The sequence below is a fragment of the Delphinus delphis genome, chromosome 3, assembly GCF_949987515.2.
Source record: "Delphinus delphis chromosome 3, mDelDel1.2, whole genome shotgun sequence".
Classification (NCBI taxonomy): Eukaryota; Metazoa; Chordata; class Mammalia; order Artiodactyla; family Delphinidae; genus Delphinus; species Delphinus delphis.
Genome location: NC_082685.1, coordinates 18,779,341 through 18,791,794, shown reverse-complemented (window position 1 = coordinate 18,791,794; position 12,454 = coordinate 18,779,341). Strand labels below are relative to the sequence as shown.

Sequence of the window (12,454 nt, the reverse complement as noted above, 5' to 3'; positions counted from 1 at the left end):
GTTTCTTTTAAATAGTAGGACTAAGGATGACTTATGGGAACTACCAAGAACCAACAATAAACATGACTATCAAACAGATCATCTCTCATCTCACCATCTCTGATTAAAGTGCTTATACCATTTAATTAAGATTGTTTACAAATAGAATGGCTACAAAGCGATTTTCTTACTTTAAAAGCAGTTGACACATTGGGAAATGAGAGAATTACAGTAGTTGTGAAACAGGCAGTACTCAGTGAACATCAGTTCCCCTGTCAGCCCTTCTTTATTCCCAGATGTTTAGCCAAAGTCCTGAGCTGTCCTACCCTCTAGTAATCACTACAGCACAGCCTCATCCGCCCCAACAGAATGTTGGCTATACTCTAGCCAAATTCAGAGTATATCAGATTTCTAGCAGAAAATCAGTTACACGTCAGTATACTATAGTCATTTTAAAAAAAGCAAAAAAGCAGAAGGCCATTAGGCAAGATCTATTCTGGACTGCTGGTGTAATCCTGCAGGGAGAGAGTGGGAATATGATGCAGTGTGGCCTCCGCGTCCTCCCCAGCAAGGAGTCTCTCACTCTGCCCCAGGGGGGCACCCCCGGCTGCAAGGAGGCAGGCGCCCACAGGAAGCTGGTTGGAATTACCCCGTGTCACTTGTTCTACTGCCCTAAATGGCTTTGTGCGTCCCCACCCCCCAGATTCTGGAAGAAGAATGCAGAGAAACTGGCCCTTACAGAGGCACTGGGGTTCTATACTAGCTTAACACAACTACGAGAGAAGAAGGGACACAGAATGGGTGAGCAGACTTTGTCACAACGGCGGTGGGTGTTTTGAATACTGGATGGTGTCTAGGGCAGCCCCGATGTCATAATCCTTGGTCTGTAGGAGCCTGGTGAGCCAGCCGCCTTCATCAGAGAACCCCATGGATAACATCTGGGAGAGGGACTCAATCAGCCGGGGGTCAGCTTCTGCCAGAGAGAGTAATGACAGCCATAAGGAAGAGTCACTGGGCCCCAAATGTGACCTGTTATGTGGCAGCATCCTGTCCAGCCAGCAAGTACCCAGGGCCTGCAGGGCCTGGCCCTTTTACAAGGTCTTAACCCTCACAGGGACCCTCCAAGGCAGGAACTGGCAATCTTTTTCTATACAAGGTCAGAGAATAAATATTTTAAGCTGCTTTGCAGGCTATTTGTCCCTGTCACAACTACTCAACTCTGCTGTTACAAGCATAAAAGCAGCCAAACAAAATGTAAACAAATGATCATGGCTGTGTTCCAGTAAAACTTACATTTATGAACACAAATTTAAATTTCATCTAATTTTCCCATCTTGACTTTTTTCCAACCATTATAAAAATGAAAAAATCATTCTTGGCACATAGGGCATAGTTTGCCACTCCCTGCTTTAAGGCAGAGAAGATAAATACTGGTAGCCCAAGGGCTAAATTTGGCCCATAGAATGGATTTCCACTTGAATACTGTTTTAAAAGTCATTGCCATGTGACAGTGATGAACCAGAGCAGGGTGTGAGTGGCCTCTTTTATTCAGTGTGAGTTCTCCAGGCTGGCACACTCTCCACCCGATCATGCTGCTTCCACGCCACCTACTTTACACGGTGGCTTCCTGCCTGGCTCCTACCGGAGCCTTGGCTAGGACCCCTGCTCCAAGGTCAGCACTTTCCATGAGGAAACAGTGAAGATGGACCCCGAGTCCACTATTAGTAGTGCCAAAGCCAGCGCCGCCACCACATCACATCTGCCTTCGTAATTCTGGGTCTGGATGTTAAGTTTTAGAAAGCTGAGCTTACTAAGGCTCAGTATAGACACAGAGGACAAAACCAACTCCCAATTTTCTCTTACGTCAACAGACAAGCCATGCAGTACAGAACATGATGTCTTTCTGTGTTGCAAAAAGCAAGTGATAGGATGCTCTGAACAGAAAAGACAGAAATACAAAATACTTGAAATCTCTTGCCTGGTGGCAGATGTGGGTACAATGCAGCTTCCTTCAGCCCTGTGGGTCCTTCCTGGGAAGGGTCCAGAGAGCTTGGCCCTTCAGATTCAGGCATCTGTAAAGACTGGAGTTCACCTGTAGACGGGTCCACCTCTTTTGAAGACAAATGAGTCCAGTCATCATCTCCTCCTGAACAGTTATCAGACTCCATCTGTTCCTGGAACAAAACCCCCCATGAGCACAAGGACAACAGGCCACCTGACCACAGCCTGGGAGAGTCAGGGCATGGAGGACTAGCAAGAGGCTTTTGCTTTACAAAGTTCTAGCGGAGGGTTCACAGAACAACTTAAATGCCACCGACACTCTGCAACGGAAATGGGTCCCTCTGGCTGTGTGAGTGCCAGGGAAGGGCTGTGCCTGGGGTGCTGGGATAAGCTCTGGGTGGCCACAACCTGGGGATGGCGTGGGAGGGTGCTTGCCTCAGGCTGACCCCCTGACTCCAGGGCGATCTTGTTCACTTGCTCCACCAGAGACTGTGCCATGCCTTCCACGTCCCCGTCTGGCTTGCTGGGGTTGGAACAGCAGCTGCTTGTCTGAGAGCTACACTTCTCCTCTGGGGTGGAGCTGCCTGGGGAGGTGGGTGTCAGGCGGCTTCTCTTTCCTCCATGTTCCACGTCAATATCGACTTCAATGCCTGGAAGCCAAGGAGAAAACAAAAACTTGATTAATAGCTAGCATCCCAGGTGAGCTTCAGAGCCAGAAAGTCCATAAACAGACCTCGTTTTCCCCTAACCATGTAGGACAGCGGCTGCACAGCAGGCAGGGCCAGGCCCTTGGAACAGGGTGAGAGCCAAATACCACGTGTGGCCAGTACCACCTGTGCCACAGTGGTGAGGACCACATAAAGCATCGCACTTGTGTGCAGGGGCCTAGCGATGTGAAAAACATGCACATTGAACACACGGATTTTGTTTAGGCAGGCAGGCAGACAGCCCGTGCAAGGTCTGTGCAAGGCCCATGAGGCTGCAAGCACTGGCTGGCGTGTCTACCTCCAGTCTCTCACACTCTGGGGCACATGCTCACTGAGGGGAAAGGAGGGGACAATCACCAGGGCTATGTTTTTAATTATTTTTAATTTCTCAAAGGGCATGCCCATAGCTTAAAGTCAAACAATTTTAAAAGACTATAGAATGGATAAACAACAAGGTCCTACTGTATAACACATGGAACCATATTCAATATCCTGTGATAAACCATAATAGAAAAGAATATGAAAAAGAATATATATATGTATTACTGAGTCACTTTGCTATACAGCAGAAATTAACACAACATTGTAAATCAACTACACTTCAATAAAATTTTAAAAAAAGACTACAGTCTTCTATAGAAGATTCCCTGCCCCCTGCCACACAGCCTGGCCCACTCCCCAGAGACAGCTGTCAACCCACAAATGCTCTTTCTTTCTTGACTGCTCAAGTTTACTGCTTATTTCTTACTCTGGAAGATCAACACTTTACCACCCCTTCCCCTATCCTTTCACAAACTCAAGTTTTGGTAAAAACAGCATTCAGTGTTTACATTAGTGCCACTACATAAATACTGTTGTTTGCTGGGCCAAGTACTGGCCTTATTTACTCTACAGTCTGTTTCTGTAGCAGTAATGATGTCCTCCTTTTCACTTGCTAACTTCCCCCTTATTCTCCCACAGCTTCTCTATAGTGTTTTCTACAACACAGGTTAAGTGTATCAGATGCCACATCCGTTCTGTTTTTTTCCCTGGAGACCACCCCTGGCGGGCATGGAGCTTCCAGCTCCAGCCTGGACAGGCAACTCTCGGGGCCAGAGGCACAGCTACACCTTTCCTTCCATCCTGGCGACTCCTCTTGTCACTCTTTCATGTGTTGGGTACCATTTTCAAGCACCTCTTTCTTCATTCTGGGCTTATTTCTTCATTTTGGCCAGAGAAAGGGAGTTCAAGCCCAGGTAAGATGATTAAGACCCTTGCATTCCTGACAACTTTGTTCTGCTCCCACACGATCATTTTAGTTGGGTACAGAATTCGAGGTTGAAAAACCACTTTAGATGAGCCTTTTGAAGTCACTTGTCTGCCAGCTCTTGCTGTGCTCCTTGAATTCCCAAGCTTTTATAGCAACCTGGAGAGTTTCCAGAGTCTCTATCCCAAGGGTTCTGACACTTGACAATAACCTTTGGTGTGGGGTCTTTTTTTAGTCATTGTCCAAGGCATTTGGCGTCCCTTTCGATCCAGAGGTTAATGTCCTTAGTGGCAAGAGACTGTCTTGTATTCTTTGTTCATTTCCTCCCTACAGTATACTCTGTTCTCTTTCTGGAATTCCTTCATCCTATATTGGACCTCCAGGATTAATCCTCAAATTATCCCATCTTTTCTCTCCTTCTGCCTCCATTTGTTTTGCTTCTAGAATATTTCCTTGAGATGATCTTAAAATCTGAGACTTCTTTTGAAGTTGTCTTTTTTCTATTTTTTTTAAATTTCCAAGAGCATTCTTATTCTGTTCCTTTATGTTATCATTTTTATGGTATCCTGTTTTTCATGGATACAAACTTTTTTGTATCTCACTGAGGATGTTACCATTCTCTTCCCTATTAAGTCCTTCCTCAAGTTCCTTCTTTCCCGTGCATGGAGGTTTTCCCCAAACTGTTGGTGATCCATAGCTGTCTGATCCTAACGAGGCACTAAGGAAAAGATGATGGGAAGCACTCTCCATGGGGCCAGGGCCGTCATTATCTTCCAACTGCAGGCTGACAGGGTGCCCAGCCAGGTAATGGGATCCTAGGTGGCAGAGCTGTCAGATGCTCCTCTGGTGCATTCAGCCTCTCCTGAGCAGGGACTCCCCAGCTTCTGCTGGACTCTCTCATTCATGATGCCCAGTTTCAGGCTGGTGCCTCACCCTGCCCTGTGTCCCTAGTGTCCCCACCTCTGAAGCTTCCCTGGGTCAAGTGCTCCAGCAATTAAATTAAACACCAGGTCTCCTGCAAGGGTTGGCAAGGGCCAGCATCTGGCTGACTGGGACTTTGAAGTCTCTACATGATCCTTAATAGGCGTCTTCAACCCCTCCCCTGGTTCCCTGGCCTTCTCTGGTCCCTGCACAGCCAGTCTTGCTTCTCAGTGGCATCTCTATGCAGGTGCATAGGTTTCTGATGCCTCCACTCTGTTGGTTACTGTCCTCCATCCACTTCCCATCTTCCAAAGTTTGATAACTTCATTTTATCTTGTCCTCTATTACTTTTTTCTCTTGTTCTTTATCTATGATGCTTTATATTTTTTTGTTTAATCCCTTCACTATTATTTTAGTGGAGTTTGAGGAGCAAGCAGAGATGAAAGCAGGCTTAGCTACTGGTGCCCCATCTGCAAAATTTAAATTGTTCTTCTTCTTCCATTTCCCCCACAGCTTTTCATTAGGAAAAGGTTCAAGCAGTCAGAAAAGCTGGAAGAACAGTACAATGAATACCCATATACTTTCTCACTTTTCTAAATGGGTGAATGATGTGACGCTTCTGTAAATGGATCATTGAGATTTTTGAACTAGGGTTTTGCCAACTTAATGATAATCTGAGACTTCAGGGCTTACAAGACTGTACCAGTCTCTGCCATGCTGTCCCCAAAGCCTCTGTGTGGGGGCATTTATGGAAGACCCCATGACGAGGAAGGCCCTGCTATTTTACATCCTAGGTGTCGGTGACTGCGACCTCCACCCTGGGCCTCACAGTGTTGCTCAGCTGGCTCTCACAGCACCTACCAAAAAAAGGCCTCAGGTTTGCACTTTAAAGCCACCGACTCTCTGCACACATTGCCCTCTGGGAGGCGTCAATGGTTACATCCCCTCTGGGCCCATGCTCTGGGAACAAATGGTCCCTTGTGGGCAGTTAGCAGAGTTAAGTCATCCTGTTAGTTCCTCATAAGAAAGGAAAATGCCCATAACTCCAACAAGAGTTTAACCCATTCCTCGAATGGCTCTTGTCAATGGAAATTACTCAAAAGCATATTTTACTGAAACTTTTCTTGTATTGTAGGGTTCCAGGCTCCTCCCTAGTTAGTAGAAACCAACTCCATCCACTTCGAAAGATCTGAAAAGGCCTTAATCCTTATCCCAAAAGACCTCTGAGCACTTGTGTCCTGAGTGGGGAATCCAGGTCAAGTTCTGAAACACTTCACAAGCTCAGATGGGTCTCGGGATGGAGAGCAAGCATAACGCAGAGTCTCCTGGGAAGCCTTCAGAACACACAGACCCCAGGCCCTACCCAAGACCCACTTACCAAATCAAGGGACCTGGGACTCCGCACTCTTTTAAAGTCCCCTGCCTGAACCTAGACTTGGTATTGTGACTTCCCAGGTCATCTCATTCATTCTTTTAGTGAAAAACTTTGTTCTTCAGAATAGTTTTAATAGTTTCCATACACCAAATTATATACCAAAAAACCAAAAAAAAAAACCCAACCCTTTGTTGGTGATTCTGATACTCAGCCAGAACCACTGTCCATTTACTATCTTCCAGAGAAAAACTTCCCATGGCCCCTAAGTAGCAACCCATTAGTTGGAATTTCTTAAAATTCTACTATGTCTTTCACTTATGTCTTAAGTGAGTGGCAGGGTTTAGGGATAACCTATCTCCCAATTATTTCATCACTACTCCACTGTTACCCTCCTTAGAAAGCATTAAATATAGCAATTCTTTTTCCTCACTCTCTCAAGAACCTTTAACTCCAGTACAGAAACCATGTGTGAATTGAGCTATTTCATGTAGCAGCAATACCAAGATGTCACTGTTGCTTCAAAGCTACTTCAATGAGTGTGAACAGAAATGGTCTCAGTTTGGAAGCAATGGCAGTCATGCTCTGTGAGCCACAAGGTGGATGGCGGGTGGGGTTGGGCACCCTCCTACAGCATTCTTTCAGACATGGACACAACTTTTGGACAGACCAGGTGGGCACTTTCTGCCGCTGCAGTCACAAGGATGAGCTCTCTTCTAGTCCAAGATCATGGATTCATCATAATCACCTTCATCAACTGATTCTTGCTGCCAAAACACAGCAAGTGCTTTCTAAATTCTTGGAGCTTTTGGCCTCAGGCCGGGCACACTATGGAGGCTCATCCACCCAGACACCTACTCTGGGCCTGCGCACTGGGAACCTGGCAGCACACAGAGAGCCTTCCTCCCTTACTCCTTTCTCTCCGGCACCGGCACAAGACCAGCACTCAGGAAGCGCCAGGAAAGGTTGGGGGTTGCAAAAAGGGAGGAAAGGCAATATGGCGTCTCAACTAACTACTCACCCAAGTCCTTGAAGAAACCCCAAGACTCACACTAGGAGAAATACAGACTGGTCTTCTCCCAAAGGACAAACAGGCAGAAGATGACAGGCCAGCCCTGCAACTGAGCCTGGTCACCCTCCCTAGTGGGATTACTCCAACCAACGTTGGCTGATTCCACACTCCATGTGGAAAGCTCAAGAATCTGTCAGGGAATGCAACTTCAAGTGGCCTGTGGTGCAGCACTTGGCAAAGTTTGATATGTGGCAACAAATCTTTACTGGTCTCAAGCACACATCAACTGCCGCTCCTCTGCAGTATCCCAAGTGAAAGCCACAAAACAGCCACCTACACACTGGTTACCAAAATGCTCTGCTGATATCAAAGGACGGACAAGGCAACCACTTACCCAGAGGGCTGAGGGCAGCTGCCACACTCTCCCCTACATTCTTGAGGAAATTCACACTGGGATCCTCTGATGGACCAGAAGCTTTGATTTTAAAAAACAAAAACAAAGATACACTTAATTCAAAGCATGTCTCTCAATGACTGATACCTGTTGCAGTCCTGTCACCTTCATCCCAGGAGCCCTCCCCCCGGGGCCTTGTCCCAGCAGCCTACACTCCAGTGCTTCCCTCTCTCCCTCCCTCTCTAGGCCACCTCCTGGGCCCCTTCGTCCTTCAAACCACTTCCCCTTCTGCTCCCCCTTCATCTGTGTTCCTGGTGCCTAGGTACTCCGCAGGGGGCTCAGTACATACAATATAAAATATTATTTACTCGAATCAAACGTCCCCATCTTTGTCTCTAAAGATAAAGTGAATCAAAGGACACAGTAAGATTAATAACATCAGAATAAAACCAGAATCCAAAAGTTCAGAATGCAAGCTATATGTAAGTTTTTGACTTGGGGACTGTTTTAAAAGACTCGTGCAAATTTGACTTTCCTGGCAGCTAGCATAAAAGAGAAGGGAGTACACTGCAGAGATACAGGTGCTGGAGGGGGCCTCCCGTCTATATGTGAGGACCACCTCAGAGGGCAGCATGAGGAGGTGGGCAAGGGCAGATGCATTAGTGGCCTTGGGCACTTAGGCGCCTCAGTTTTCCCACCTGTACAATGGAGATAATGCTCCACACTTTGCTGGGTTTTGTGAGGATTAAATGCCAGGAATGGCCATGAAGTGCCCAGCCCAGCCATAGGCACACAGGATTTCAGGACACAGGGAAGGCCCTCCAGCTCTGCCAGCCCTCACATCTCGCCCTTCAGAGGCCAGCAGACACAAGCCTCACCTGATTCTGCAGCGGGGCCAGGGTGGGCATCCCCCGCTCGAGGAGGACGTGGGCTCCAGTTCCCCGGTGGGCCCATCTCCCAGCCAGGCCACCCAAAGTGCCCGTGTTTCAGCTTCCGCAGCCAGCGGCTGTGAGAGAAGCCCTGGGGAGGGGTAGACAGAGGGGCAGGGTGGTGCCAGGTCAGGGGGCTCCTGCCACCCTGCACCCACCCCGAGCCCACAGGGAGTCCCCACTCACCTCAGAAGGGCGCCCGAAGGGGCTGGGGAAGGCAAGCTTGCTGTGCTCCCTGTGCATGCCCTTCCCCTCGCAGACAGAGCATAGATCGTAGTCAGGACAGACGCTGCACTTGTAGCGGGTCCCCACCACTGGCCCGTTGCAACCATCACAGATAACGTTGGGGTGCACCATGTTTCGGGGCACCTCCTGAGCACACGGGGGTCGGTGGTCCCGCCGGCACTCCTTCTTCTCTGCAGGCAGGGCAGAAAGCCATGACAATCTTTGTGAGCCACGGAAGACTCCTGCTTGTCAGCACTATGGGGCCATCACAGTCAGCAGGTCCCTCATGCCACCCTTCAGACACCGAATCCAGGCGAATTCACTTACTCAAGTGACAACAACAACACAACCTCAGAGCCTGCTAGGAGGTTCTCAATCCCTGCGCCTGTGACCTGGGGATGAGTGACCCTGGCAAGAGCAAAGCAACAGAGAGTTGTGTCTGCATGGCTTTGGCCTTGCCCCGCACTAAAATAAACCCTCAGCTCGTGGGCACAATCAAGAGTGAACCCAGGGACTTCCCTGGTGGCGCAGTGGTTAAGAATCCACTTGCCAATGCAGGGGACACGGGTTCAAGCCCTGGTCCGGGAAGATCCCACATGCCATGGAGCAACTAAGCCCGTGTGCCACAACTACTGAGCCTGCGCTCTAGAGCCCGCGAGCCACAACGACTGAAGCCCGCATGTCTAGAGCCAGTGCTCTGCAACAAGAGAAGCCAACGCACCGCAACAAAGAGCAGCCCCTGTCGCTGCAACAAGAGAAAGCCTGCGCACAGCAACGAAGACCCAATGCAACCAAAATGAAAAATAAATTATTTTTTTAAATTTATTATATATATATATATATTTTTTTAAAGTGAACCCAGAGACCCTCCGACCTCACCCCCTGTGGTGGGCATATACTCCTTTTTCAGGCCAAGCACAGCGATGACTATGGCCCTGTCTTAAACAGCCTTCAGTCTCCTCTCCCCTTCTTTAGGGGAACGTCTCCATAACCTCAAGCCAGTTGTACTCAGCAGGAACACCTGGCTTCAGGCTGCCCCTTACCTTTAATGTAAATACGGAAGATGTCATCCTTCACATATGACATCGCCATCTTCAGTTCCTCGTCACTGGAAAAGGCAACCAAGTCCCCGTCCTCATCTAGATTGTTTAAAAGACAGCAAGTGAGCACCCAGGGCTTCTCAGTTGGACACAAGCTGCTGAAAAGGGCTGAGGCCAGTGCAAAAGGGGCACTTACAGGGCTATAAACTGAAGCCCACTTGTCTGAGCCAGGGGAAAGTAGGGCTGAGGCCAAACTGCCCATTCACTCTGCCACTGCCTGGAGAGTAAGTACTCCAACCTGGACCCGGGGCGCAAATGAGAGGCAGAGTACGTGTGTGCAGACGCAGCAATGGTAGCACCTGGCCACCTGCCACTCTGCCTCTGCACTAGCTGCCCCGTCAGAAAGGTGCTGTCTCCATCCACATCCAACCAGACCCAGCCCCCCATCAACTGTGGGAGATCCCCATCTGTGACCTGCTCGTCAGGGGTCCAGCACCTCCAAAGGCCTTGGATCTCTTGTGTCTTAGGAGAGTAAAGTAGAATGCATCTGCCTGCTTCCTCCCCCAACAAAGCTAAAATTACGTATTTATATGTAGTCTCTAGTTTTTAGATGTTGGCTCAAATGGTTTAAAGGATCACCATGCAAGACAAACCACACCATACATCTGCAGGCTGGTTCAGGTCTATGGGTCACCCGATGCAACATCTACCATAAAAACAGGGGCTGTGTCAAAAGGTAGGAACAACCCAAATGTCCATCAACTAATACACAGCTCAACAAAATGTGCTGTGTTCATAAAATTGAAACTTTCCCAGCCCCAAAAAGGAATGAAATACTGATACATACTACAACATAGGTGAACCTTGAAAACATTATGCTAAGTAAAAGAAGCCAGTTACAATAGACTACATATTTTTACAGGAAATGTTCAGAATAGGGAAATCCATAAACAAGTAGATTAGTGGTAGTTTAGGGCTGGGGGTATGGGATGATGGGGGATGGGAGGATAGCTAAAGTGCAGAGTTTCTTTATAAGGTGATGGAAAGGTTCCAAGATGACTGTGATAACGGCTGCACAAATCTGTAAATATGCCAAAAACTGTACACTTTAAATGGATGAATTCTATAGTATGTGAACTGTAGCTCAATAAAACTGTTATTTTAAAAAAAGGTGGAAGAAATCCAAAAAAGAGGGGATATATGTGTATGTATGCCTGGTTTACTTTGCTGTACAGCAGAAACTAACACAACATTGTAAAGCAACTACATTCCAGTAAAAGTTTTAAAAATAAATAAACAACGATCTACTCTGAAAATAAATTTTAAAATTTGGGGCCCTGGCAAGATGGCAGCAGTCCTGAGGAAGGTCCTAGCACGGACCCACCTACCGGCAGGCCCGCCTCCGTCCCAGTCACAACAACCTCCCCCAACCCCACCCCCAGCAGCCACCAGTCTTGCCAGCGCAGCTAGAAACTGAGCTGGCTCCTGGGCTCTGTCCCTACACCAACACTTCTCAAGAACGTTTTCATCTGGTCCCTCTATCCACTGCCAATGGGATAACGTCTGGACTCCGCCTGGTCTTGGGCGTTCTGTGGTCTGTCCCCGATCTCCCCTCCCAGCCGCCGGCCCGGAACTCGCGGGCCAGGCCGCATAGCTGAGTCCTCCTCCCCAGCCAGCCCTTCCTCCTAGTCTGCCGGCCCAGGCTCTTCCGGGTTTTTATCACAACCCCCCCTGGCACCAGCAGGCCCAGACTCGGCAGCAACAAGATGTCACTGTAACCCGAGTGCCCCTCTGACCACCCTGTGCCTGCTCGCGAGCCGGTGAGGACGCCCCGGTGCGCCTTCGCCAAGATCTGCAACATCATGGCGGGCGGGGGTGGGGGTGGGGGAGGAGGTCTCTTACGCCGCCAGGCCTGAGATCCGCCCGGAGAGCCTGGCAGCGCCTGACCCTACTAGGGCCGGCTGTAGTCACCACTCCTCGTCACCAGGATGGCACCCGAAGCCTAACTAGGGACCCACGCGGGCCGCCGTCCACCCAGCGAGCAGCCAGAGCAAACCCCCGCAGACGCCACTAGGCCCGACGAGAAAGAAGAGACAGCCACCCCGCCAGCAGGGCAGGACTGCGTCACGACCCCGCGCCGCTGCCTTAGGGCGCCCGGCCGCTCACCGCGGTAGTGAGCCTGGAAGCCGCCGGGCCGTAGTACGGGGAACAGGGCGGCCACCCGGCTCAACAGCCGCTCGCAGGGCCGCGGGCCAGCTGTGGACTCAGCTTCCGCTTCGGGCTCCGCGCTAAAACAGAAGCTGAAGCGGCGGATCTCGCGGGCTGCGTCCTCCTTGCCCAGAAGGTAGGCCTTCACGGTGAGCGACGCCATCGCCGCCGGTTGGGAAGCAGGAGTGGAGCCGTTGGGAAACCGCTCAGGCGTGCGGCTTTTGTAGGGCACTCTGGGAGCTCCGCCCTCCCCACTTCCTGGGGGCGGGGTCTGAGCGCGCCCGGTCCAGTTCTTGTCGCCAGGCCGTCGCGCGCGAGCCACCCTGCTGGAGCCCCAGACTCACTACAGCCTCCTCGCCGCTGGGCCCCCTCATTGCCGCCCCCTTTCCTCATTGCCCCTAATGCATCAGGGACCGCAAG

At 49.7% G+C, this 12,454-nt stretch overlaps 1 protein-coding gene across 1 annotated transcript; it reads right to left on the bottom strand.

Moving 5' to 3' along the window:
- Nucleotides 1-103: 103 nt before the first annotated feature.
- SQSTM1 (sequestosome 1) lies at nt 104-12,242 on the bottom strand. The gene is made up of 8 exons (XM_060008243.1): nt 11,993-12,242; nt 9,830-9,925; nt 8,748-8,977; nt 8,511-8,652; nt 7,633-7,713; nt 2,416-2,630; nt 1,958-2,153; nt 104-952 (listed from the first exon to the last, which is right to left on the bottom strand). The coding sequence occupies exons 1-8, from the start codon at nt 12,195-12,197 to the stop codon at nt 795-797; spliced, it is 1,323 nt and encodes a 440-aa protein (XP_059864226.1). The 5' UTR covers nt 12,198-12,242; the 3' UTR covers nt 104-794.
- Nucleotides 12,243-12,454: the final 212 nt, after the last annotated feature.